Source organism: Eublepharis macularius, chromosome 17 (genome assembly GCF_028583425.1).
Source record: "Eublepharis macularius isolate TG4126 chromosome 17, MPM_Emac_v1.0, whole genome shotgun sequence".
Classification (NCBI taxonomy): domain Eukaryota; kingdom Metazoa; phylum Chordata; class Lepidosauria; order Squamata; family Eublepharidae; genus Eublepharis; species Eublepharis macularius.
Genome location: NC_072806.1, coordinates 27,715,955 through 27,742,651, shown reverse-complemented (window position 1 = coordinate 27,742,651; position 26,697 = coordinate 27,715,955). Strand labels below are relative to the sequence as shown.

The 26,697-nt window shown below is 47.2% G+C and overlaps 1 protein-coding gene across 3 annotated transcripts in view; it reads left to right on the top strand.

Annotated features, from left to right (window-relative positions):
* The window catches only part of SMG6 (SMG6 nonsense mediated mRNA decay factor), a 98,953-nt gene that overhangs the window by 61,516 nt on the left and 10,740 nt on the right, over positions 1-26,697 (top strand). For all 3 annotated transcript variants that reach the window (XM_055001784.1, XM_055001785.1, XM_055001786.1), the window contains one exon: positions 25,962-26,138. In XM_055001784.1, coding sequence (XP_054857759.1) covers positions 25,962-26,138 — 177 coding nt within the window. The remainder of the gene's footprint in view (positions 1-25,961; positions 26,139-26,697) is intronic.

The window sequence follows — 26,697 nt, the reverse complement described above, 5'->3', positions numbered from 1 at the left end:
TCAGCTGCTCGGGGTGATGGCGCTGTTTCAAATAAACTAGGCATGACCCAAAGCTTCCACTTCAAATGGGGAATGAAATTGCTTCATCCGTTTGACAGCTCGCTCCATGAAAAGAAATTTATCTTCTCTTAATTGCTTCAGATCATGAGAGGGCTGCATACAGTAATTCCAAGGAGATAATTATATCAAATTAAAAAAAGATGTGGCCCTCTGTTGAGACTCCAAGGAGGCCATGGGCAGAAGTGCCACTTCTAGTGGCTTCCAGAATGCGGTGGTCCCAGCATGCTGTGGGAGAGCCCAGTGGACAGGCTGGCCGTGGTGCGAGGTTAGCAGTGCCTGGAAATGATGGTGCATCCACCCACCCTTCGCTTGGTGGGGAGTCAGTGCCCCTCTCAGGGGAGACCAGGTGGCTTGTCAGGTTGCCATTGGTCTCTTTGTGGACACCCAAGTGACACCTTCTTGCCAGACGAGAAGAGACTGGATGTTCATAGTTTGAACCCATTGGTTTGCCCCGTTACGCTTGACATGCCTCTCCTATCCATCTTATCCCCCAGTGCCAGGGCACCCACTTAAGACCCGGAAACAGGTGGAGGGTTGCTTTGCTTGGAGCACCACTTCTGACTGGTACGAACTCATCAGACCCTTAGTAACGACTGGGAAGTCTTCTCTCTTCTCCATGGCAAATTAGACTGGTGGTTGGAGGAAGCAAAGAGACTGTTGCATCCCTGTGTGCATTCAATCCCTTTTCAGTGGGCAGGGGAGACAGTGGCTTAAGAGGCAGTCCTCCTGGTGGAGAATTCTCTCAAAGCTCAGCCAGCAGACCTGATGAGGGTGCCCAGGTTGGGTAGCTTGTGGCTAGATCTCCAAAGAACATCTTTTGGGGGTAAGCTTCATGTTGGTGGCCTCCTCCATCAAGGAAGGGTCACAGACCCTTAAGATTTCCAGTGTTGGTTCAGCATATGCTCTAGATGCATGGCAGGGGAGAGGAGGTATTCACATCCTTAGCTAATGTAGGAAAAAGGGGATGAGGATCAGGTCCCTGGGTGCAGGATAAAAATTGATAATTGGCTTGGAGGCCTTCAGATGGAGTGCATGCTTGCTTAGCTGTCTCCTGCCTGCTCTCGTTACTGCACAACAACTAAGCAGATTAGAAATACAAAGAGAACGCTGTTTTTTTCTTACTTGGTATATCTCATTGAGCTTCTCTCTCTCACATGCACACTTTTAGATAAATGATCAGTTGAATCCCCAAAAGAAACCTTGATCAATTAGAAACCCACAGTAAGCAAATTGACTGAAAAGAGCCGTGCAGAACCAGCAGCCATTTGGATGGTTCCTGGAAATCCCAGATGCTCAGTCAGCCCTCATTGATGTGAAATGCAGCTGTAGGTAGACTATAGTCTGTGGAAACTGGGAGGCAGGTTTGCTCCAGATCTGTAAGGCTTAGAACGGAGAGCAATTTCTGCAATACCCTACAGGCATTGTGTAGCGCCTGTGGTTTCTCATAAAAATGCCAACACAAAGCGATGTCTAGTTGCCTACAAGAGCGTACAGAGTTGGTCTGGCATTGTTTTGCTGGGTTAGACCCCAGTGGCCCATCTAACCCTCGGTTCTGTTCCCAGCAGTCAACCTCGAAAAGCAGGGCTTAGTGGCATTCCGTTGTGCTCTGCTGGGAGTCTGGGGCCACTGAGCGTTCCACCTTGGAATAGATTCCATGCCCTGCTCATTCGGCTTGCTTGGCTGATAGCTGTTGCTCCCGCATAAACGTGTCTGTTACTTTTAGGGGCCCCCTGTGCCAATGGCCATTCTTCTGTCCTGGCACAATCTACTCTCTTAAGTATTGGTTGCACAAACGTACTGTGCGAGCAGTGGTTGCAGCGTTCCATGACAACACTCCGAGGGTAATAATGGCCCCTCGTGAGTATTCACAAGGCCTGACAGGCCCCTTCAGGCAAACCTCGCTTTCCTTTTAACTTTGGCAATATCAAAAAAAAAAAAGTATGTGCGAATACTGGAATTTACATTTAAATGCCGGCATTCCTGTCAGTTTAGGGAAAGAACCTGCACAGCAGTCAGCCTTTTGATGTCCTTGCCTCAGTTGGATTCACATCAAGGAGCCTCCCCAAAGAAAGTGATGCCTCTGGCTTGGTGGGGAATTGTTGCACCTGGATGGGGGCTAGATACCAGGGTCACCAGGAGGGAACTCTGCAGAGAGGAAGTTCTCTGACTCAGGGAGCTTGGGGGGGGGGGGGTCTCAGCCCAGAGAAGGGGAGATCAAGGCAACGAAGGAGCCCGTGCACCTGCGTAAAGGCTTAGGGTGAGCCATGCTTACTTTTTTGGAGAGGGAATATGATGTTTCCGTAAACCTGAGTGGTGAAGGCCTTGTGCCAACAGCGGAAAACGCTTACTCTGGGTCCTTCTTTCCTGTTCTGCTTATTTTGAGTTGTAGAGGCACAGGAGATTGTGCTTCTTCTATGGCTTTTACAAGACCTGCTTCTAATCGGCAACCTGCTTTTAAAATTGGTTTTATTTATTTGGCTGAAAGAGCAGAGGAGAGCTTTCTGAACAAAATAGTCCCTATTTTTTCATAATGAGGACGAGCCTGGCTTATGCACTCTCCACCCTGCCCCGCTCAAGAGAGAAGCTTAGAGCGCGCGCGTGCGCGCACGCATGCGCGCGCGCGCACACACACACACACACAGTATGTGCTAACATCTTTGTCTGGGCTCTTCAACAAATTGTAGTTTGATGGTTGTTGTGGGTTTTCCGGGCTGTATTGCCGTGGTCTTGGCATTGTAGTTCCTGACGTTTCGCCAGCAGCTGTGGCTGGCATCTTCAGAGGTGTAGCACCAAAAGACAGAGATCTCTCAGTGTCTGAGAGATCTCTCAGTGACACTGAGAGATCTCTGTCTTTTGGTGCTGCACCTCTGAAGATGCCAGCCACAGCTGCTGGCGAAACGTCAGGAACTACAATGCCAAGACCACGGCAATACAGCCCGGAAAACCCACAACAACCATCGTTCTCCGGCCGTGAAAGCCTTCGACAATACAAATTGTAGTTTGTTTCATGCCCATAAGATAGGATTATGAACCTCTCTTAAATCTCAATTTAGAATCCTAGTTTGCTGATAAGAAACAAGATGCAGTTAGTGAGCTCCAATTTGGATTTCTCCACATACTGCATTTTCGAGGGGAACAAACGCCATTTTCATATGGTCCGTTTTGTCTGATTCCATCGGGAAGAAGGAGCGCTCACTCCTGGGCTCCATGTTTTCAAACTAGAAAGCATTCCATATCAGTTCCATGCACCAGAGGAAGGACAGAGGGAGAGCACGCACGCCTGAGGTTGATAAACCCAGGGTCATTCTCACCACAAACAAACCCAAGTTTGGAATCCAATCTAACACTTTGACTAACAGATGCAGGATATGGACACATGGTTCTCAGTATCCCTTTTGCATCTCACTGGACTTCTGAGGGTAGAAGGATTCTGGTGGCTTTGGTGCTCAATTTCTCCCTTACTTTGCCTAATTCCAAGTGAATTGGGGTGATGGGGAAAAGAGAAAGTGTTTGATTAGTCTCTTAGGAGGAGAGAAGAGTGTGAAACGAGGTATTGTATGGGTCTATGGCATGAGCCAGAACAGCCCACCACCCCCATACTTTTTGTCACCCCCTCGCCAAATAAACCCAGCAGAGCCTGGAGCTATAGCAGGAGGCAAAGGGAAATGTTTTTTGTTTGCTACAGAGTTCATTCCCTCTGTTTCATGCTGAGGCTTGCTGGCAGGTTTTGCTGTGATGCTACTTGGTAATTAATTAGGTGTCAAGAAGGGGCCTGGAGGGTTGCCCCGTTTGCCTCCTTCACGCTGCTCCACACAGAAGCTGTCTGCTGCAGTAAAATGCCAGGGGAGCTCGGACCGCAAGTCTCCATGCCCCTGGCATGCTGTGTCCTGCTTACTTTGCCCCGGTTCCCTCTGTGAACACAGCACTTTGCATAGATCATAGACTCGAGTCAGATCTAAGGAAGTCTTTCCTGCCTGTTGGATCGGTTCAGCAAGGATAGACTCTCTTTCTTAAGGGCAGCATCTGCCTCCTGCTCTAGGGCAAGTGGCTGAATGGGTCGGTCTTCTGGTTCCCTTGTAACTTTGTTTTGGCAAACATCTCCCAGAGGTGCCAGATGTGCCTCCGGACAAAACTCCAGAGAAGATAGAAGAAGACAGGGATCCATGTGACCCCTCGCGGCTCAGTCGCTGTGCCCACTTGCTTGTCAAGCCCCAACCAGGCGCTCCAGAGGCCTTGGGTCTGTATGATTTCTGCGCTGTTGATGGGAAGCGGGCTGTTTATTGTGCAGAGGGGGAGAGAACAGAATATTCAGCTGCCTGCCATCACAAGACGGATTCTGCAGATACCAAATTGCCTGGCCAGGTGGGGACCAGAGCTGGTCCATGAGGCTTCACGTTTGCTTGAGAGGAGCCTTGTCTGATCCTGCATTGCTACCAGCAGGATAATAAAATATACCCAATTTGCTGCTGGCCGCCCCCACCTATATGCACCATGTGATGGCATGGAAATGCTGATGGAGACCTTTGCTTGCACGGGGTCCCGTTGGGCTAGGTTTTCTGGCTTCTTCTAATTTGATTTGATTTATTTGACTTGATACTCCCCTCTCCCCACGAACAGGCTCAGAGTGGATAATATCAGTGTTAAAATTTACATTCAAATTTTACATTAAAACCATAATAGACACATAATTCAATCATAAAACAACTCTAGATGGTGGCTCACCTTACCCAACCCCAATAAAACTTTCCTATGGAGTAGGAGGTGAAGAACAGCAGTGGTCCTACCGGTAGAAAACTGGGGTGGGGGTTACACTACCCCCCCCCCCAAACAGGAGACCAGCAGAAGACTCACCCATGGCCCAGCGTCAACCATATGCCTGACGGAACATTGCTGTCTTACAGGCCTGGCGAAAAGACAGTACATCTTGTTGGGCCCGGGTTTCAGCAGACAGAGAGTTCCACCAGGCTGGTGCCAGGACCAAAAAGGCCCTGGGTCTGGTCAAGGCCAGGCGAGCGTCCCTGGGGCCAGGGACCACCAGCAAGTTTTTGTCAGCTGACTGAAGCACCCTCCAGGGCAGAGGCAGAGGCGGTCCTGCAGATATGCTGGTCCCAGTCTGTGAAGGGCTTAATAGATAAGAACCAGAACCTTGAATCTGATCTGGAACTCCGCAGGGAGCCAGTGCAGCTGGCATCGGGCAGGGCCTGATGAGGATGATGAAATGTGAGGCTGCCCCTTTGGAGCCTCAGCCTTTCATTGAACTTCCCCAAGCAAAGCCTCTCTTATTTTTTTTTCCCTGCTGCCTCCTGGGTCCTTGGACTCAGCTGGCTCCAGTTCCACCAGCACTGATGATTTCAGGCCAGATCAGACCAAGAGTGTCATGAGAAGTATGTGGTGTGGAATGGGACTTCCTCCTCCTTAACTCCTCTAGAGAAAGTGGAGAGCCAGACTGAACCCCAAAGGGCAGGTGTGTGCCTCCTGCCTGCTCCGCCATTGTTTTTTCCTTCATTTTGATCCCCGGAAGAGGCATTTAGAAGACTGAGCGTGCTTCTGCCTTGCACATGGCCTGTTTTGTGGCCACAGGGGAAGGGTTACCCATAGCCAAAGTGGGGGCAGCAGCTAAGAGAGAGTAATTATTCCCTCTGCTCTCCTTTGCCCCTCTTTCCATGCCTGCCTCTCCTGCTGAGTTTGTGTACAGCCATTTTGGACCGGTGTATAAGGCCATGCTTTCCACAGGAGAACGACGTCAGAATTCAGTATCTCAAGCAGCTCACATTTCGTTGCAGGGGAGAGGGGACCCTTTTCTGGTCTTTTAGGCTGTGAAGAGAGTCTGGGATGTATCAGAAGCCAAGACATGTCAGACTGGAAGGGTGGGGTAGGTCAAGGACAGAAGGAGGGCCTAGTTTTGGGGCCACCCTTGAGTTGCATAAAGCCCTGTTGTGGAGCAAGCCAAAAGGGTGATCTTTTAAGCAGGCACGATGCAGGGTTACCACCTGGGACCAGTGCTGGTTGGAGAGCACCATGCAGTGTGCATTCAGTGAGTGAGCATGCTGAGCCTGTGCCAGAGTTGCCGCAGTGGCATCGTCTGTGTGCATTGTTGTGTTTGGCTGGGCCTCAGCCTAAAGGAATGAGGAGAGCCGGTGCAGCAACCATTGACCCTTCCTTCCCATCCCAGTCCTACATGGGTTGCCTCTGTGGAGGAGCCAGGTGGATGCTGTAGCACAGATTATATCTGAGTTGATTTTGGGCTCCAACCTCCCAACACTCCTGGATCTCAGGGGGAGAGTGTGGCTCCCCTGCTTTATTTAGTGAAATAAGACTGATGCCCTTTTGTGGAATATCTCGTCTGCTTCTAGTTACTGGGTGTGCACAGGGCTATCCGTCAATTTTTTCATGGGCCCTTGTGTGGCGAGGGAAAAAATGAATGATACTGATCTTTTCCTTGTGGAGGTGATTCTCTGAGTTGATTTCATTGCTGCTGCAAATGCAGAGGCATGGAGCCTCCACAAGGGGTGATACCCCTCGTGTCCACCATTGTCTACTAAACGGGTTCTCTGCTAGTCTTTTTAATCAGTAGTTTGTGTATCACAGTCTTTTTTTTAAAAAAAAAAACTATAACAACTGCCATTTTTTTCAGCTGCCCAAAAGCTCACAGTAAGGGGAGGGGAATGTGAAAGGGGGAATGATGCCGGGTGCAGAAATCTGCACTTCCCCTTTCCCCAAACTTGCTCTGGGCATGATCTTTTAGGAAAGATCCTACAAAAGCAGGTTCGGGGGGAATCTGCAGTGGAGCCGGGGGAAAGCTAGAAGGGGATAACCGTGCAACGATGTTGCGCAGAAGCCCCCAGAACGGCTGCCATTCAGGAGGCGAGAGGGAGCATGAGTTCTGTGCGGATGCCACCACTGGCTGTATGAGCTCAGCCAAGGACCACCAACACGACTGCTCGTGTGCAGGCAACCTTGCAGCATATACCAGACAGTCCTGCTGAAGGATGAGATTGCTTAGGAACAGGGTTGGTTTCTTGTAAGTGGCTGCCAGCCTGCAGTTGGAAAGGGCTGGGTGGGCCCCATATGTGGAATGCCTCACGGAGGACCTGACTGCATGCTGGCTGAGCCTTTCGGAAGGGGGGAGAGTCCATCCCTCAGTAGAGCACAGGTTCTGCTAGTATGTTTGATCACCCATTAAAAGAATCCTGGTTAAGGACCTGATGCCCTAGAGAGCTACTGCCAGTCAGAGATGAATAGAGAATAGGGCTTTGTGTATGCTGCTAATTCTGCATGCAGGCAATTCAGAGGGTTATTTTAGTTGTTGTTGTTACACCATTTTCACTGAAATCCAAGGGTGGATTACACAGTGCAAGTGAAATGCAATATAATCAACAGTGAGGACATTCAGTGAGCAAAGCACAATAATGAACCGCAGTTAAGACATTGTGAACAGATATAATAGGGTATGGCAGCAGAAAAAGTTGAGAATAGAGATTAAATCTTTCTGAAACAACACACAACTAATTTACATAGCATTTTTAGCAAAGTGGAAACTCTCCAGTAGGCTCTTATCTGCATAAGCAGACAGTATCCAGCAGCATAGCATATAGTCCCTGTCCCTACTAAAGCATCTCTCTGAGCTATTTCTTATATCACATCCCTATAATCTGGGAAGAAAACCCTCCCGAATAATTCAGTTAAAACCCTTTTATGCCATCTTTCCATCCAACTTAGGGTCCCCAAGGCAGTGATCAATCAAAACTTTAAAATAAGTTCAAAGTTTGCATAATATAAACAAAAGGTAATAGAAATAAAGTTTGAGTCTGACTTAACCAGTTCTTAGAGTTGGTTGTGTGTATGTGATGTGCTGTCAAGTAGCAGCCAGTTTATGTCAACCTCTCGTGGGGTTTTCGAGGCAAGAAATGTTCAAAGGTGCTTTGCCATTTGCTTTCCTCTCCTTTGCTGCCCTAGATTTCCTTGGGGGGGGGGGGTCTCCCATCCAAGTACTAACCAGGGCTAACCCTGCGTAGCTTCTGAGATCTGATGAACCAGATCAAGGTAGAGTTGGTTGAGTGTGTCAGTAGTTAGCAGAGAGGGAGGGAAGCCTATTTCCTTGTGCTGCCAAACAGGTGGCTACTTACGCCTTCGGGGCACATGGTGATGATCCCCGAGTCTGTGCCTGGACAGGCTGAATCCTTTCTCCAGTCCAGAGCAAGTCTCTGTGACACTTTCCACTTGATCGCTGCATCCCGACCTTTACTTGGCTGCACTGAGTCAGCCATCCCAGATCCCTGAGATTCTGCAGCTGGTTTAGTAATATTGACACAGCACAGGGTGAACTGCCACTCTGAGCTCTCTTTTTCTCCCTTGCAAGCCAGTGGGACCCACCCATCAACCACAGCATCTTCCTGGTGGTACTCAGAAGGTTTGGAAATGCAGTTCAAATTCGTAGAGGCCAGAATCAAAAGCCCTGCCTCGGTACAAAGCCCGCATTAATACATTCTAGCACAAAATTGTTAAGATCCATTACAAGTCCAAAGCGGCTGGGAAAGGGTTTAATTAATATTCTTTCCCTCCCAAAGAATCCATGTAGATTTATTAGCACTCCTGTCTCCATAGATCTAAAATTCCAGATATTCCTGGGTGGCAATAATTAATTTACAAACTGCTTTGAAACTGGTTTTAATTGGTCACTTGGGTTGCTTCCACACAGTTTTTTCCCAAAATGAAGAGCACTTTTAAAGGGCGTCTATATACTAAACAATGCTCATTCTAGGCATGACTTGCAAGCCTTCTAGGACTTTTGAGATCCGACTGGATAGAGTGTTCATGTGGATGCTCTTCCAATAGCCAATAAAGAGAGTGGGGAGGGGCTAATCTCCACCTCCCAAATTACAGGCAAGCTCTGCACTTAAGGTCCCACTCCCATCCCAGCCATGTAAGAGGCTCTCTTCCCTCCCACCACCACCCCGCCCTATTTCTCAGCGAAGCTATGATGCAGCTTTGTACCACAACTCAGGGGGAAAGGTAGATTGTGGGGGGTGGAGGAAGGGCCAGTGCAATGGTTACCGCAGCAGCACTTCTTTTATCCCTGATTACGTTTACTCCGGAGCCTTTGATGAAGGACTTTTTCAGACTTTTAGAAAAGTCTAACAGCTCACCCCTTCCCGTACTTGTTAACACTTTCCCCCAAAATGGGCTACCTGTTGAGGAAGCCAGGCTGAGTCTTCCTTAGTAGGGCTTGTTCCTCTGTGTGTTTGATTGTGTCATTCTCTAGTAACAATTTGTCTAGAAAAGAAGTTAGCCTGTCTGGCTTGTAATTTACTGGATGCTTTTTAAAATAATAGGCATTATGTTTTCTACTTTTGAGTCTTTCAGCAAGAATACCAGTTTTAGTAACAAGTTTCATATTGAGACATCAGCTGTATAAGCTGCTGTAGCATAGTGGTTAAGTGGTTGGGTTGCGAATCAGCATTCTGCTTGTTTAAATCACACTACTGCCATGAGCTCAGTAGGTGGCCTTTGGTAAGCCACTTTTCTCAGCCCCTGCTCCTCAACTGTATTGTGGCACAAAGTGGTAAGCTGCAGTACTGCAACCCAAGCTCTGCTCATGATCTGAGTTCGATCCTGGCAGAAGCCGGGTTTAAGTAGCCAGCTCAAGGTTGACTCAGCCTTCCATCCTTCCGAGGTCCGTAAAATAAGTACCCAGTTTTCTGGCGGTAAAGTGTAGATGACTGGGGAAGGCAATGGCAAACCACCCTGTAATAAAAGTCTGCCAAGAAAACGTCTTTGTGCGATGTCCCCCCATGGGTCAGTAATGACTCGGTGCTTGCACAGGGGACTACCTTTACTTTACATTATCATTGACTTTGTTCACTGCTCTGAGTGGGGCACTATTCTGTCTAGAAGAGCTGTACATAAGTGCGCTGCTGCTGCTGCTGCTGCTGCTATTATTATTATTATTATTATTATTATTTTGCTTTTGAATTCTTTAAGGTATTCTTTAGATGATACCATATGGATGCCTGTGATCTGTTACTTTTAATTTGTCAGTAATCTCTAGAACTTCCTCTACTGTCATCTCTATTTGACCTCTTTTTTCAAATATTCTTCCCAAAAATAGTGGTTCCCGGGTAACTGCCCCACATTTTCCAAAGTGAAGACAGCTGTAAAGAGTTCAGTTTCATAGCAATTTTTGTCTTCTTTTAGCGATCCTTTGTTGCTCAACTGCCCCTCACTGTTTTTTTCTTTGTTTTTAGAACTTGCTCCTCAACAGTCTTGTTTGGGTGCCTTCTCTTTGTTTTTCCAGAGTCTGAGATCCTTCATGTTGTCTTAATTTGGACCAGCCTTCTGATTTTTAGAGGAAGCTACTATATCTTTTATGGCTTCTTTGACTTACTAGATCCACCATGTTTTCATCGTCTGAGTTCTGACTGCAACTTGTTTAATTTGTGGCATATATGCTATCTTGAGTTTGGATTAACATAGATTTAAATCCATAGCCTCCAAGGATCCTAAATAGATCTGACCCTCTGCTTTCTCTTCCAACTTCCTTCTGCCCGGCCACTTCCTTTTTTAGAAGCTCTTCTTCTGAAATGCAAAAGCAGTTGTGTTGGGGTTTGGGGGTAATTTTTCAGTTACATATCTGCAGAACTAAATTGCACTTGGTCGCTGTTTCCAACAATACTTGGTTCTCTCACCAGGCCCTAAGCCTCATTTGGGGTAAAGTCCAGGGTTGCTGCCTCTCAGCTTATCCACATCTCAATAATTTACAGAAATTTAGAAATTGCCTCTTTGTCATGGCTGCTACATGTAGGTACCCAGGTGTCATATGTTTATGCTCTTCCCCACATCTTTTTGCCCAGTGATGATGTTTTTAATTTTCAAGGCCAGGTTGAAATTTACCTTTTCTTCTGGTGTTTTGTTGATTTGTGTGTGTGCACGCGTGGGTGTATCTCAAGTGTGCAGCTCCCTGTTTTCTTAAGTGCTCTGCTGAAATTGTTTTATTATAATCTGATGCTAGGGATTTTCTCTTAGTGGTGATGATTGTGTAATTGTAACGTTTAAATTCTTAATTTTTTATTGTAAGTTACGTTGGAAGTCAAGTATGTCTGACAGTGCAGGATGCAAATGGTTAATTAAGTAAAATAAACACCTACCTATTAAATAAAGTAGCTGGAGATGCCAGGGACTTACCTTGGACCTTCTTTGTGCAGAGTGTTTGCTTTGAGCTCCCGTTCTGTAAATATGCAATGCACCCAAACACCCCAAAAAGAGATGACTGCCAGGCCAGGTTGCCTCTGTAGGTAGATGATGATGATGGTGATATGCCAATTTGCAGCCAACTTATGGCATCCATTCATGGGGTTTTCACGGCAAGAGATAAACATGGTTTGCCTTCGCCCGCCTTTGCATAGTAAACCTTGTCTTCCTTGGTGGTCTCCCATCCAAATTGGAAAATAATCAGTTTAGGACTTCCTGTTTGGGATCCATGGAGGTCTAACGCAGCTCCACTTGCGGAGCTGACCGGACTGCCGTTTTAACCGGCCGGCGGGGTGAAAATAGCCCGCGGCCGACTGCTCTCAGGCGGGGAGCAGGCAAAGAACGCTCAAGACCCTAGGGTGAGCTAGATCTCGGACGAGGGGGGGCTCTACACAGCGAGTCTCCCCCCGATCCTTGAGGTCCCACCTTGCGACGGGTCGGCTATAATCTCTGCGGCAGTTTTGGGGCCAATTCGGCTGGCATAAGACCTACATACCCAAGCATCGATTGGGGGAAGAAGCTGAGAGGAGAACTTAAAATCGAAACAGCGATTACAACCCGAGAAAAGTGAAGAGAAGGTAAAGATCATTATCTTCTGAGACGGGACAGATTGATAAAAACAGAGAGGAAAAAAAGTAGATTTTTAAACTGCAACAGACTAGTGAAAAGGAGGGGAAGACTCGGCAGGAATCGAATTTAAAAAGAGACTAAGTTTAAAGAAGTTATTAAAGAAATGGGACTATTGTTTTGAATACCTGTGGCTTTGGAGCTGTGAGAAAAAGACACCATCGCGAGATCTGCTGTGGGAAGACGGGAGACAGGAAGTGCGTAATAACAATAGAGTGGCTGGAGAGAAGCGGCCCTTGCTGGAGGGCAGGAAGTAGGGAATCGCCATTTTTGAAAGGGGAAGGGTCGCGGCTTCAGCGGAAGAGGAAGTAGGCCATCTTGGATTACAAAATCATAGAGAAACCATAGAGAAAAGACGCCCGACATTTTGGACTCTTTAAAACTTAATTTCTATAAGAAGACCGGGACATTTAAAATAGAAAAACGTTAAATTTTACGCCACGGAGTTAAGGAAGAGAGCGGATTCGTGGGAGCGAGCTAAAGCAAGCCCCACGATGTCAAAAAAAGAGTGGCAATCGGCAATAGAAAACCTGGATAAAAACCTGGACAAAAAACTTTTAGATATGATTAAAGAACTTAAGGACACGAAATTGGAGCTGATAAAAGAGGTTAAAGAGGTTACACAGACAGTAAAATCGGAGCTGTCAGAAGTGAAAAAAGGTATGGAAACAATACGAAGTGAATTACAAGGAACGCAGCAGAGAGTTAAAACAGTAGAAGACGCGATGGAGAATTTAGCAGACACGCAACAAACAGAGATGAGATTGGTGAAGGGGAGAATGTCAGTTGCAGAAACTAAACATATGGAGAAGCAGCTACGTTTTCGTGGCTTGCCAGAAGTGGAAGGAAAGTCAGCGCAAGAACAGATGACTGAGGTGTTGGCTGAGTACCTGGGGAAGGAGGAGGAGGAAGTTGTGGCTATCCTAGATGTGGCATACCGTGTGAATTCGAGAATAGCAACCCAGAGGAAACTACCAAGAGATGTGATTGTGCAGTTTACAACACGAAATATGAAAGAGAGGATTGTGACAAAACAGTTTCAAGATCCATTGGAGATTGATGGCAAGACGATTATTATAATGAAGGAACTGCCCAGATCAGTGTTACTGGACCGGAAAAAATATAAAGTGCTAATTCAGATTTTGAAGGACATGAAAATCAGGTACAGATGGGAGTTACCGGAAGGAGTGTCCTTTGAGTTTGGAGGGGCCAAAAAACGCATCAGATCTGAGCGAGAGATGGAGCGATTTATTAAGGACAATGAAAAAGACTTACCAACAAGATCATGAGTATGGAGTGTAAAGTATTATCTTGGAATGTAAATGGACTAAACTCACCGAATAAGAGGAAAAATACTTTTCACTGGCTACTAAAACAAAAATGTGACATTGTTTGTTTGCAAGAGACCCATATCAGAAAGCAGGATGTAAAATATTTAAAATCTGGAAAATTGGGCAAAGAATATGTAGCGGCCTCCAACAAGAAAAAAAGAGGAGTGGTGTTGTACATAAAAGAGGAGCTACAGCCAAAATTTGTTATGAGAGATGTGGAAGCTAGATTTGTAGCAGTGGAATGTATTTGGAATTTAAAGAGAGTGTTGGTAGTCGGACTTTATGCACCTAACGGTGCAAAAGAAAGCTTCTTTGAGGATTTAAGGAAGCATTTAGACGATCTTGCATACGACCAGATAATTCTTGCTGGAGACTTCAATGGAGTGACAGACTTGGAACTAGACAAAAAGACTACAACGGCACAAAAGAAAAGAGGACTATTACCAAAGCTTTTTTTTGAGTTGATTCAACAAGAGACTCTTGAAGATGTATGGAGGAGAGAATATCCTAAAAGCAGACAGTTTACTTTTTATTCTGCAAGGCATTCTACATTATCAAGAATTGATATGATCTGGGCCTCAAAAGACTTAGCATTATGGACTAAGGAGGTAGAAATAATGCCTATGGTAGGCTCAGATCACAACCCAATTATGTGGAAATTTGGAAAAAAGAGAAAAAGGAAAGCATGGAGAATAAATGAGGACTTGTTACAGGAAAGAGAGAATATGGAAATACTGAGAAGAGAGACAAAGTTTTTTATACAATACAACGTGAATAAAGAAGTACCAACCAATAAAGTTTGGGATGCTTACAAGGCGGTTGTAAGGGGCATACTAATGGACTTAAATGGTAGAGCAAGAAAGAAGAAAGAGGAGAAAAGACAAGAGATTGAGGAGAAAATAAAAGCCAAAGAAACACAGCTAAAAAAGAGACCAGGGAAAAAGAAGGTATACCAGGAAATTAAAATACTTCAAGAACAGCTAACAGCAATGAGCAATAAAGAATTGGAGTGGAATCTCAAAAGACTGAATCAAAAAGCGTTTGAGGGTGCTAATAAACCTGGGAAGTACCTGGCATGGCAATTGAAGAAGAAAAGGGAAAAGAAGATAATAAATAAAATTTGCGAAGATAACAAAACGTATTTGGAGCAGGCTACCATTAGTAGAGCCTTTTATAAATTTTACGCTAAGCTGTATAATAAAAAAGAAGTAAACAAAGAATCAATAGCGTCATATTTGGAGAAAACCAAACTTCCAGAAATCTCGGAAGCTTGGAGAAATAAGTTGAATAGTGAAGTAACTGACGAGGAAATAAGTAAGGCAATACAATCTGCAAATCTAGGAAAGGCGCCAGGGCCAGATGGACTTACGGCTAAATTCTATAAGACAATGGCTAATGAACTGGCACCATTCCTAAAAGAGGTGATGAATGGGGTTTTAAGGGATCAAAGGATTCCAGAAACTTGGAGTGAAGCGAATATATCATTGATCCCAAAAGAGGGCCAAGACCTGACTAATGTGAAAAATTATAGACCTATATCGCTACTCAACAATGACTACAAAATTTTTGCGAAGATATTGGCGGAGAGATTGAAGGGGTGGCTCTCGGAAGTCATAGAGGAGGAACAAGCAGGCTTTTTGCCAGACAGACAAATAAGAGACAACTTAAGGACAGTGATCAATGCTATTGAATATTATGACAAGCGTTGTGACAAAGAGGTTGGTTTCTTCTTTGTTGACGCTGAAAAAGCGTTTGACAATTTAAACTGGGACTTTATGTTTGCCACTATGGAAAAGCTACAATTGGGAGAAAGATTCATCAGAGCAATTAAGGAAATTTATAGAGACCAGACTGCAGCAATTGTGGTGAATGATGAATTGACCAAGAAATTGACGATAAGTAAAGGAACAAGACAAGGTTGCCCGTTATCTCCATTGTTGTTCATTTTAGTATTGGAGATTCTGATGATACAAATACGTCAAGATGATGAAATTCGTGGAATAAAAATAAAGGATTATTCATACAAGGTCAGAGCATTTGCGGATGACATAATGTTAATTGTAGAGGACCCATTGGAGAACATGCCAAGAGTGATAGATAAGATCAAGGAGTTTGGAGACTTGGCAGGTTTCTTCATTAACAAAAAGAAGTCAAAGATATTATGCAAAAATATGACTAAGCAGAAACAACAATTGTTAATGGAAACAACGGATTGTGAAGTAACAAGTAAAGTGAAATATTTGGGAGTCGAATTAACTGCAAAGAACATAGATCTATTCAAAAACAATTATGAAAAACTATGGACTCAGATAGAGAGAGACTTGATTAAATGGAATAGATTGAATTTGTCATGGTTGGGTAGGATTGCAGCAGTTAAGATGAATGTGTTACCAAGAGTAATGTTTTTGCTACAGACAATACCAATCATCAGAGACTCCAAACAATTTGAAAAATGGCAGAGGAAAATATCAGATTTTGTTTGGGCAGGCAAGAAGCCTCGAGTGAAAGTGAAAGTTTTACAAGATGCAAAGGAAAGAGGTGGAATGCAACTGCCCAATCTGAGACTTTATCATGATGCAATCTGCCTAGTTTGGTTGAAAGAATGGATGACATTAAAGAACAAGAAATTATTAGCCCTAGAGGGATATAAAAAAATATTTGGATGGCACGCATATTTATGGCATGACAAAGTAAAGGTCAACTCGATGTTCCTGCATCACTTTGTTCGGAGAAGTCTATACATAATCTGGAAGAAGTACAGAATTTATCTACAAGAAGGAACCCCTTTGTGGGTGGTTCCATATGAGGTGATAGACCCGAGAGCTGTTGATAATGAACAACAATGTTTAACGTATAAAGAAATAACTAAAACTGAAGCATCCAAACTTAGAATAAAGACACAAGAGGAACTATCACCTAACTACGATTGGTTCCAGTATAGACAGATCAGAGACTTATATAATTCGGACTCTGTAAAGGGAGGTATACGAATAGAGAATTCGGAACTAGAGCAGACCCTTCTTAAAGAAGATAAGAAAAGAATATCCAAGGTATACCAAGTACTGTTGAAGTGGTATACCGAGGATGAGATAGTTAAAACACAAATGGTGAAATGGGCTATAAACTTTAATAAAGAAATAACAATGGAGGCATGGGAATACTTGTGGAAAACTACAATGAAGACAACGACATGTATTAATATCAAAGAGAACATTCATAAAATGATCTATCGTTGGTACATGACACCAAAGAAGATTGCGCTAGGGAATTTGAATACTTCTAATAAATGCTGGAAATGTAAGAAGCATGAGGGCTCCCTCTATCATATGTGGTGGTCGTGTGAGGTAGCCAGGCAGTACTGGGGGGAAATAATAAGAGAAATGAGTGAAATTTTACAATTTCAAATTAATAAGAACCCAGAACTCCTGCTACTGAACTTGGGAATGGAGGGAATTCCAGCCCAACACAGGACGTTGATATTTTATATGACAGCAGCAGCTAGACTTTTGTATGCGCAAAAATGGAAAGTACAAGAAGTGCCAACTATTGAAGATTGGACTTACAAATTGCTGTATATGGCTGAAATGGACAAGATGACAAGAAAATTGAGAGATCTGGACTCAGGGCAGTTCAACACAGATTGGGAGAAGCTGAAACAATACCTGGAGAAGAAATGGGAGGTGGGAGGAAAACTGTGGCAGTTTGAGAACTACTGAAGTATTGAAGTAGAGGGGGGAGACTTTACCGGGGGGAGAAGAGATAAATGTGAATTAATAAGCAGTCAGATTAATAGATTGACATATATATAGATATATATAGGTTAACAAACAGAACATAGAGAAAATAATTAATTATAAGGACTAAATATAAGGAGCGATTAACTAACAATATTTTCTTTTTTTTCTGACAAGTTTTGTACCAAACTGAATGTCTGAAGATATAGATGGGTCAAATTGATTGACTACGTGAGGAGAGATATATAGAACTATTATAAAAAGATAGAATGAGTAATATATATAGAGAATAAGTCAAATTGTTTGATATAAACGAATGTATGATCTATATGGTTTATGATATATAGAAATACCTGAAATTGAAAAATTGGGATAAATTGTTTATCTAAGATAGAAACAAAGGCTTACAGTTTGGGCATATAATGTTAAAAATAGTTAAGGATGTACTGCTTAGAATAATGGAGAATATATATTTGTTTTAGATAGAGGAAGCTAATAAAAGTAAGGGAAAGGGGACAAAGGGTTGGAAAGCTGTTGGAAGTCAACAAAAAGGGGGGGGGAAAGGGAGGGGGTTAGAGATGAAAAAATTGGGGAAAATTGAATGTAAATGTGGAAATAATGGATTCTAACCCAATAAAAATTTTTCAAAAAAAAAAAAAAAGGAAAATAATCAGTTTAGTTCACTGTCCGTCTTCTGTGCAGCCCCACATGGGACTGCGCCTGCGCAGGCCTGCCGACCGGATTTTTCTTTCTAGCAAAACGTCCACTAGGGGGCGCACGTCCGACCCAATGCGCATGCGCGGCCGTTTCCCGCCCGAGCGACATTGGGCGACGTCGCCCCCTTTCCCCTCAGTTTCTTCTTTGCCGCCGACTGGTAAAGATCTAGCTGTCCGCTTGTGAGGAAACTTTTCCTGTGAGGATCCTACGAAGATGTCTGAGAAGTCGCTGTTCAAGCGCTGCTCCAACTGCTCCACTAAGATGACAAGGACGGACGGTCACGCCGTTTGCCTCGAGTGTCTCGGCGAGGGACACATCGTCGGGAAGTGTGAGCACTGCCAACGGTTCACCCCGAAGGCCAGGGCTGAGAGGGCTAATAGGCTGAACGCCTTACTGTGGAGACGGGCGATGCGGGTTTCGGGGGCTCCCGTTACCCCGGAGGGACCGCCACCGGCTGGTGGGACGGGTGACACCCCCCCTGAGAAGGGGTCTCAGAAGGCCGCGTCCGCTTCGCGTTCCCGCTCCCCGGATCGTCGCCAAGCCGGCAGTTAACCCCGGATCCGAAGGGGACTGCGAGTTCCGCGTCGGGTCGCAGGCCCTTGGCACCAACATCGGATCCGACTTGGAAACGTCACCGTTCCAGGTCCCCGTCGAGGTCGGAACCGACCTTCACGCCGGCTCCGAAGGTGCCGAGAGCGTCATCGGAACCGAACATCCCGGCTGGGTCGGTTCCCAAACCATCGGATCCGCCATCGGCTCCGACTTCATCGGTTCCGAAGCCTGCTGAGTCGGCGCGCACCGACCTCGCTCCGAAGGCGGGCGCTCGGTCGGATCCGAAGACATCGGATTCGATTGGCAGGGACCGAAGCTCGGATCCGGCTTCGGCTGACAAGGGCGGCAAAAAGTCCAAGAAGAAGTCGAAGCACAGTCAATCGGCTTCGGTCCAAACAGATGAGGTCCTTTGGGAGAGGCCTTTGACTCCGTCGCCACACCTGTCGCCTCCGCTACACCACTCGTCTGATGATGATGGTGATCTGCCCGACGCGCCACCTCCGGCCCAGCAGTGGCATGAGGGTGATTATGCGGACCGTGTGGACCGGCGTTACCACCTGCCGCGGGCTGCATTTGACAGAGAGGGTTCCCTGTATGCCAGCTCTCCATCATTTGGCAGGGAGTGTTGGGGTGACACTCGAAGTGAGTTCTCCCACTATGGTTCTCCCAGACACGGTTCACCTTACTATCCTGCTGAACCCTACCAGGGCCCGAGTCCCAGTCCTCCATCTGACCCATCTCCAGATGACGTCATCATTGGGACCGGTCGTGTGTCGCCATCTGAGGACTACCGACTCTACTCTGAGCAGATGGTCAGGATGGCCCGTTCTCTCGACATCGAGATATCGGCCGTAGATCCTAAGCCAAAGGACAAAATTCTTCAATATGTCCAGTCCGGGAACCCTCCAACTATTGCCTTCCCATTCACTGAAGGCTTGGTGGAGATCATCCACAACATCTGTGAGAAGCCGGCCTCTGTGTACGCGACGTCCCGCAAGCTGGAGGCCCTGTACAAGACACGGGATGATGTTTGTGCATACCTCTTTGCGCACCCGCCTCCTTCTTCCCTCATTACGGAGGAAATGCAGACCCGCCAACGCCAGGGGTCCTATGCGGTGCCCATTGACAAGGAGAGCAGGAAGTTGGATTCTTTGGGCAAGAAGCTATACTCTTCTGCTGCCCTCACGCTGAAAATCTCCAACTATTCAGCCATCATGGGGGCGTATCAGATATTCCTTTGGAACCGCATGGCGGCCTTCCTGGAGAAACTCCCAGCAGACCAGAGAGTGTTGGCGAAGGTGATCCTCGATGAGGCCTTGAGGCTTTCCCGGCAACAAATAAATGCGGGCCGTGACACAGTTGACACCTCTGCGAGGGCACTGGCTTCTTCCATCGTCCTGCGCCGGCACTCGTGGCTCCGCACAACTGCGTTGCCAGTGGAGACACGCAATAAGGTGGAGAACCTGCCATTTGAGGGGCAATCCCTGTTTTCTACCAAAACAGATGACTACCTGTCGCAGAAGCGCAAGGATCGTATTACAGCCCGATCCTATGGCATTCTCCCGGCCAGACCACCCACCGAGAATTGTGGCCAGTATCGCCCTGCCCAGGGTTATCGTGGACGACAGCACCGGTACCAGCCGTATCCACGCTATGGTTCCTACCGGCCATTCCAACCACCAGGCTCTTACCAGCGCCGGAAGCCTACCTACCGCCCTCGTCGCGGCCCTCATGCCGCCGATACCAAAGAGTCAGCTACGCAACCAAAACAGTTCTGACTAGAGCTCGAACAGTCTGTCGTGTTTGGAAACAGATTGGCTCAGTTTGCCTCTGCATGGGCGGAGATTACGTCCGATGGTTGGGTTCTTAAAATCGTTACAGTTGGATATAAAATTCAGTTTGATGTTTACCCAGTGTTGTCTCTTCCTGACCACTCAATACAATCCTCTTCTCATAACTTACAGGCTGAGGTTGTAGCACTGCTAGAGAAAGGGGCTGTGCGGGAGGTGCTCCCTCAAGACCCCCCCTTAGGTTTTTGTTCCAGGATGTTCTTGGTAGACAAGAAAGATGGAGGGGTACGACCCATCTTGGACCTACGGGAACTGAATAAATTCGTTCTCATCAAGAGGTTCAGGATGCTTACCTTGAACACGGTCCTCCAGTTAATGCCCGAGGACATGTGGTTCGCTGTCCTGGACCTCAAGGATGCATATTTTCATATTGCCATCCATCCTGATCATTGGAAGTACCTTAGGTTTCTATGTAACAATAAGGCCTACCATTACCAAGTGCTTCCCTTTGGTCTCTCAACAGCCCCACGAGTTTTTTCTAAGTGTATGGCTGTGGTAGTGGCTTATTTGAGGGAACGGGGTTGTACCATCTATCCCTACCTTGACGATTGGCTTCTGGCAGCACCCTCTGCTAATGCACTCCTGGCCCAGATTCATACTGTGATGCTCACCTGCTCCAGATTAGGGCTTTTGGTTAACTTACAAAAGTCTAACCTTACCCCGTCCAGACGGATACTGTTTATCGGTATGGAACTGGACGGTGGCGTAAATAGAGGTTTTCTCCCCAGGGAGCGTGCTTTGAAGATTGGCAGGATGGTGAACCTTTTTTCTAAGTGCAGGTTCCAATCCGTAACAGCGATCCAGAGGCTACTGGGCTACATGGCCTCTTCTACAGCTGTCACCCCTATGGCCAGGTTGCACATGCGACCTCTCCAGCTGTGGTTCCTATCGGTTCATGATTTTGAGCACGATTCCCAGAATAAACAGTATTCCATCCCCAGAGGGATTATCCGGGCCTTACGATGGTGGCTCGATGAGACTAACCTCCTTGGGGGTGTTGCGTTTGGGTCCATCCAAACCGAGATCACAATCTCCACTGATGCCTCCACGGTAGGATGGGGAGCCCAGTGTGGTGCCCTGAGGGCACATGGGGTTTGGTCAGAGCAGGAAAGGACAGATCATATTAACCTGCTAGAATTGAGAGCGGTCCGTTATGCCCTTATCGCTTTCGCAGACACGCTGCAGCAGAAAGCAGTTCAGGTGCTCACAGACAATTGCACCACGATGTTCTACCTGAACAAGCAAGGGGGCACTACATCCAAGGCCCTCTGCGACGAGGCCGTTCGGATCTGGAACTGGGCCGTGGACAGGGGCGTGTTCATTCAGGCGGTCCATATTCCCGGCACCACCAATGTCATCGCAGACACGCTGAGTCGGATGCGATTCGACAGCTACGAATGGACCGTAGCAGACAGTTACCTGAACGCCATCTTTTTGGACTGGGGGTTCCCAGACGTAGACCTCTTTGCGGCAGAGGCCAACAAGAAGGCCCCGCAATTCTGCTCCAGGGGAGGGCTAGGTCGCCGCTCCCTAGGGGACGCGTTCCAGATACGCTGGACAGGGCACCTGTTTTATGCCTTCCCTCCGTTCCCACTGCTGTCTCGGGTCGTCAGCAAATCCAGAGGGATGGGCCGCACTTAATCCTAGTGGCCCCCTTCTGGCCCAGACAAGCATGGTTCCAACATGTCATGCAGCTTTCGCAGGGGTCATATTATCGGTTCGCACTGAACCCGGACCTTCTGTCCGACCAAGGGGTTTGGTATCACGACCTACCCAAACTCAACCTCACTGCTTGGCACATTCGGGGACGGAGGGGATGTCTGACAGGGTAGCTGAAATTTTGCTGAATGCCCGTAGGGACACCACTCGCAGGTCATACGCAGCTAAATGGAAGCGTTTTGAGGCCTGGGCTGCTGACAACGAAGTTAATGTTTGGGATTGCCAGTTGTCTTCTGTGTTTGAGTTCCTCCTGTCCCTAAAGGACGGGGGACTCTCTAATTCCTCTATTAAAGTTTATTTGGCTGCCATTTCAGCCTTCCACCCTAAAATAGATGGGAAGACGGTGTTCTCCCACAGTTTGTCGAAGTCTTTTTTGAAAGGGTTGTACAATATGTTTCCACAGGTCAAGGAAATTGTTCCCCAATGGTCACTACAAGTAGTATTGGCGGGGCTTATGAAATCACCTTTTGAACCACTAGCCACCTGTGATTTGAAATGGTTATTCTGTAAGGTGGCTTTTTTGATAGCCATTACGTCTGCCCGTAGGGTTAGCGAGCTGGCTGCACTGAGGTGGGACCCTCCCTTTTTGAAGGTCCATCAGAATAAGGTGGTGCTGAGACCTGACCTTCGTTTTAGACCCAAAGTGTCCACGCAATTTCACACCTCGCAGGACATTGTCCTACCTATCTTTTTTCCTGACCCTTCTGATAACTCTAAAAGGGCCTTACATTCTTTGGATGTGAGAAGGGCTATTTTATTTTACCTCCAACGTACATCACAGTTTAGGAGTGCCAAACAACTGTTTGTGTGCTATTATGGGCCCAGGAAGGGAAAGGCTGCAACAGCCCAGTCAGTTTCACGTTGGGTCACTCAAGCTGTTAGAGCCTGCTACTCGCATGCTCAGTTACCTTGCCCCTTGGAACTAAAAGCTCATTCCACCAGAGCACAGGCTGCTTCGGCGGCCTTCCTTAGGGGCGTGCCCTTGCAAGACATCTGCAGGGCTGCAACGTGGTCGTCTTCTGACACGTTCGCTAAACATTACGCACTAGATGTGTGGGAAAGGAAAGAGGCTGCTGTTGGTAATGCAGTGCTTCAGTCTCTTTTTCGGTGAGAACACATGCCCGCCTCCTGGGTAAGTGGCTTGTGAGTCTCCCATGTGGGGCTGCACAGAAGACGGACAGTGAAAACAGAGTTGCGCTTACCGTAACTACTGTTCATTGACGTCTTCTGTGCAGACACACAACCCTCCCTCCTACCCCGCTGTGTTCTTCCAGATAATGTGAAGGCATTCGGCGGCAAAGGAGAAACTGAGGGGAAAGGGGGCGACGTCGGCCAATGTCGCTCGGGCGGGAAACGGCCGCGCATGCGCATTGGGTCGGACGTGCGCCCCCTAGTGGACGTTTTGCTAGAAAGAAAAATCCGGTCGGCAGGCCTGCGCAGGCGCAGTCCCATGTGTGTCTTCACAGAAGACGTCAATGAACAGTAGTTACGGTAAGCGCAACTCTGTTTTCTTAATGCTTTTAAGGCCTCTGATTTCATAATCCTTCCTTTCTTCCTCCCTTCCGCTGTTCTTGAAGAGTCTTTTTTATGACTTCATTGCAGCAATTTTACATCTGATGGAGCTGATTTGTATGTGGCCTTGAGTCATGCTGCAGAAAGGCGGCATTCATGTATCATAAATAGCAAACAGAATAGGAAATGTGCTGTGTGAAAACGGTGAAGTACTCTAAGCCTTCTACATGCATTCTCTCAGTGTGCCTAGTGCCAACCTAGAAGCCAGCATTATTCCAAATGGAGAATTGGTGCCCATATCAGGTGTGTCTGAGTGCTGGCCATCCCCTTTCACCCCTTGAATCTGACGTCCTCCACCACCTGTTCTGGATTCTCCCCCATGCATCTTTTTCCCTCTCTCTCCTACTGCTGGCCTTTGGCCAGTGGGTGGGAAGGGAAGCTCCTGTGCAGTATGGTGGGGTCAGCTGGCTAAATCACCAGGGACATTTGAGCTCTTCTCTGGGTTACTTTCCATGCTGTTCATTAAGGGCCTCACCTCTCTTCTGATTTTGCTGGAGAGGAGGGATGCTTTAATTGCTCTTTGGCTGCTCTTGTTTGCACCAGCTTTGGCTGATGGAGTTTGGAAGCACTCATGTCGTCATTTCCTCCTAGAATTCTGTCTATCAAATGTCCTAAAGACGGAATTCCCTTATTTCATTTCTTAGTGTCTTTACTGTATTCATCTGGAAACTTTATACCCCACCTGTCGACCAGTCTGAGCACCCAAAACAGCTTGCAATTAAAACAATAATAAAAATAACATGATCAGGAAAAATCAATACTAAAAGCAACAGGAAGGACAATAAAAGGCACCAAAACAGTTGCAAATTTCAAACACCCATTTAAAAACCCATTTAATAGCAACAAAACAGCTTAACAGTCACCTAAAAGTTAAGCAGCAGTCTCAAAAACCTCTGTGCAAGCGACACCTCAATGCATTGTGTTGTATGTTCACTCCAGCAGATACTTGTTACCACGCTGGGCACTGCAGTTTGTATCAGCTGAAGTTTTCAAATGACTTTTTAAGACAACCCCCTGTAGAGGACAGTACAGTAATCCAGTCAGAGTGTTTCCAAGACAGGCATGATAATAGCCTTTCTCTAGGGATGAATCAATCTAAGCTGGTAAAAGGCACCCTGCCCACTGGAGCCCCCTACTTATCCGGGTACAGAAATGGATCCCGAAACACCATTAGACCATGCATGTGCTTTCTATGACCTACCTAGAACAAGCTATGTACCTGTTCCCCAGGTTAGTGGTACTCCTAGTCAGGGCGCTGCCGTCTCACCTGGGATAAGTATCGGTCGGTTTGCCCATCCACACCCAGCCAGTGGTTCATCCATGTCTGCCATTTCCCTGGAATCGGGCAAAAAAGAGAGGAAAGAGCTGGGAATTTCAGCATCCTGGTGACTCCTGGCTTGAAATCTCCTGATGCCTCTCCCAGCAGCTTCATGTAGATGTTAATAAGGTGGAGTACTATCCGGGACCCATCTGGCTTTAGAGGTCTCCCTGTGCCATCATCTGTGGCCTGCCCAGTGGGAAAGAATGGAGCTGCCTTAAGATACTTCCCAGCCATGTGATCCAGAAGGATACAGTCGTCGGTGGTATTGAAAGCTCCCCCAAAATCCAAGAGAACCAGCAGGCTCTTCTCACCCTCCTTATTACTCTGTTCTCGGTTTAGGAAGAGAAGAGCATAGGGATTTAGTAAAGGGAGGGGGGCGGGGATGGATGACTCATTAACTAATTAAAAAGAAAACTTATCTGCCTGATGAAGGCTTCTGTGTAACTCCAAAGCTTATTTCTGTAAAGGTGCCCATTGTCTGTGTCAGATCTTCCCAGCTGTTAAGGAGGGCCTCTCTCTCTCTCTCTCTCTCTCTCTCTCTCTCTCTCTCTCTCTCTCTGTGTGTGTGTGTGTGTGTGTGTGTGTGTGTGTGTGTGTGTGTATCACACACACACCAGCAGCTGAGACTTAGCTGCACCCATGCTCACCCCCCCCCCAGGCTGGCTAGCAGTTAGAGGGTGACTTTTGCCCTTGCCTCCTGGTCCAGCACCTGCCTGGACCTTCCACTACTCAAAGAAACCTTGGCGTCCCCCCACCTCGGCCCAACAGCAGAAACTGCTAAGGGTCTGAGGGTGACGCGGTCAACTTAAAGAGCACCAATTGCCCTCCCTCCTCTTTATCAGTGGCCAGTGGTGGTCACCTTTGTAGCTGGCTCTGCCCAGCCTCCCAGGTCATTTCTCGCTCTGGGCAAAGGGGCAAACTGATGTCCTCCCCACATGTGCTGTAAAGGGGAGAGGAGGAGATGGGCTGCCACTGAAGGAGGAGCTGGGACTCAAGTCAAGTCTTGAATCAGGACAGATGACTTTACAGGGGCCCTTCTTGTCACTGCTTTGATCCGACAGCAAACACGTTGTGCCGTGGCCCAAGATGGCCCCTTGATGCACAGCAAAGGTGAGACTCAAACCAGGTCTCTTGAAGTTCTGTCTCTGAGTTTTCCCCCCATCCACTCTCAGTGCCCTGACTCCATTTTTCCTCCTCCTTCTCTCTCCTCTCCCCCATCCTCACTCTGTAGGTTATTGCGGCTGACTGCAAGAGGGTCACGGTGCTGAAGTATTTCCTGGAAGCCCTTTGTGGCCAAGAAGAGCCATTGCTGGCATTCAAGGGTGGAAAGTATGTGTCAGTGGCCCCCGTCCCAGACGCCATGGGAAAGGAAATGGCAAGCCAAGAGGGAAAACAACTGCAAGATCAGGTACTGGGTGGGAAGGGCATGCACGGCAGGAGCAAAGGCCCCCAGTGGGCCTGGGCTGGCCTGCTATTTATAATGGAGGGGGGGAGCGGGGGCTGCGCGAGGTCTCTTGAGCATGCTGCGCTCATGTGCCCCTTCCTGCCAGTCCCACCCAAGAGCCTTTCTCTCTGGCTCTCTGGCAACAGCGATGAGTTCCAGATGCGCCTTGCAAATACGATTCAGTGGGGGGAGCAGAGCTTTAATAATGTGCAGCTCCGGCACAGCAGGAAGGGGGTGGAGAGGAAGAGCAGGGTGAGGGGGGGGTTAGGGTTCAGTCTCAGGATCGAGTTTATAGCAATGGAGTGGGGGGGGGGACGACAGCACCGAACAGCAGCCTCCAACACACGTACAGGAAGAGGGATTGGTGCTGGCTCTTCTCCTCCCCCCCCCCCTGCCCTCCCTTGCCTTTCACATCCTGATGTGATTAAGGAATTTCTCCTCTTGTTTTTTCTGCCCCGGCTTGTTCCTTTAGCCCGGGGTTCTCTGCAGGCTGTGCTTGTGTATATGCCGTCCCTGCCAGCCA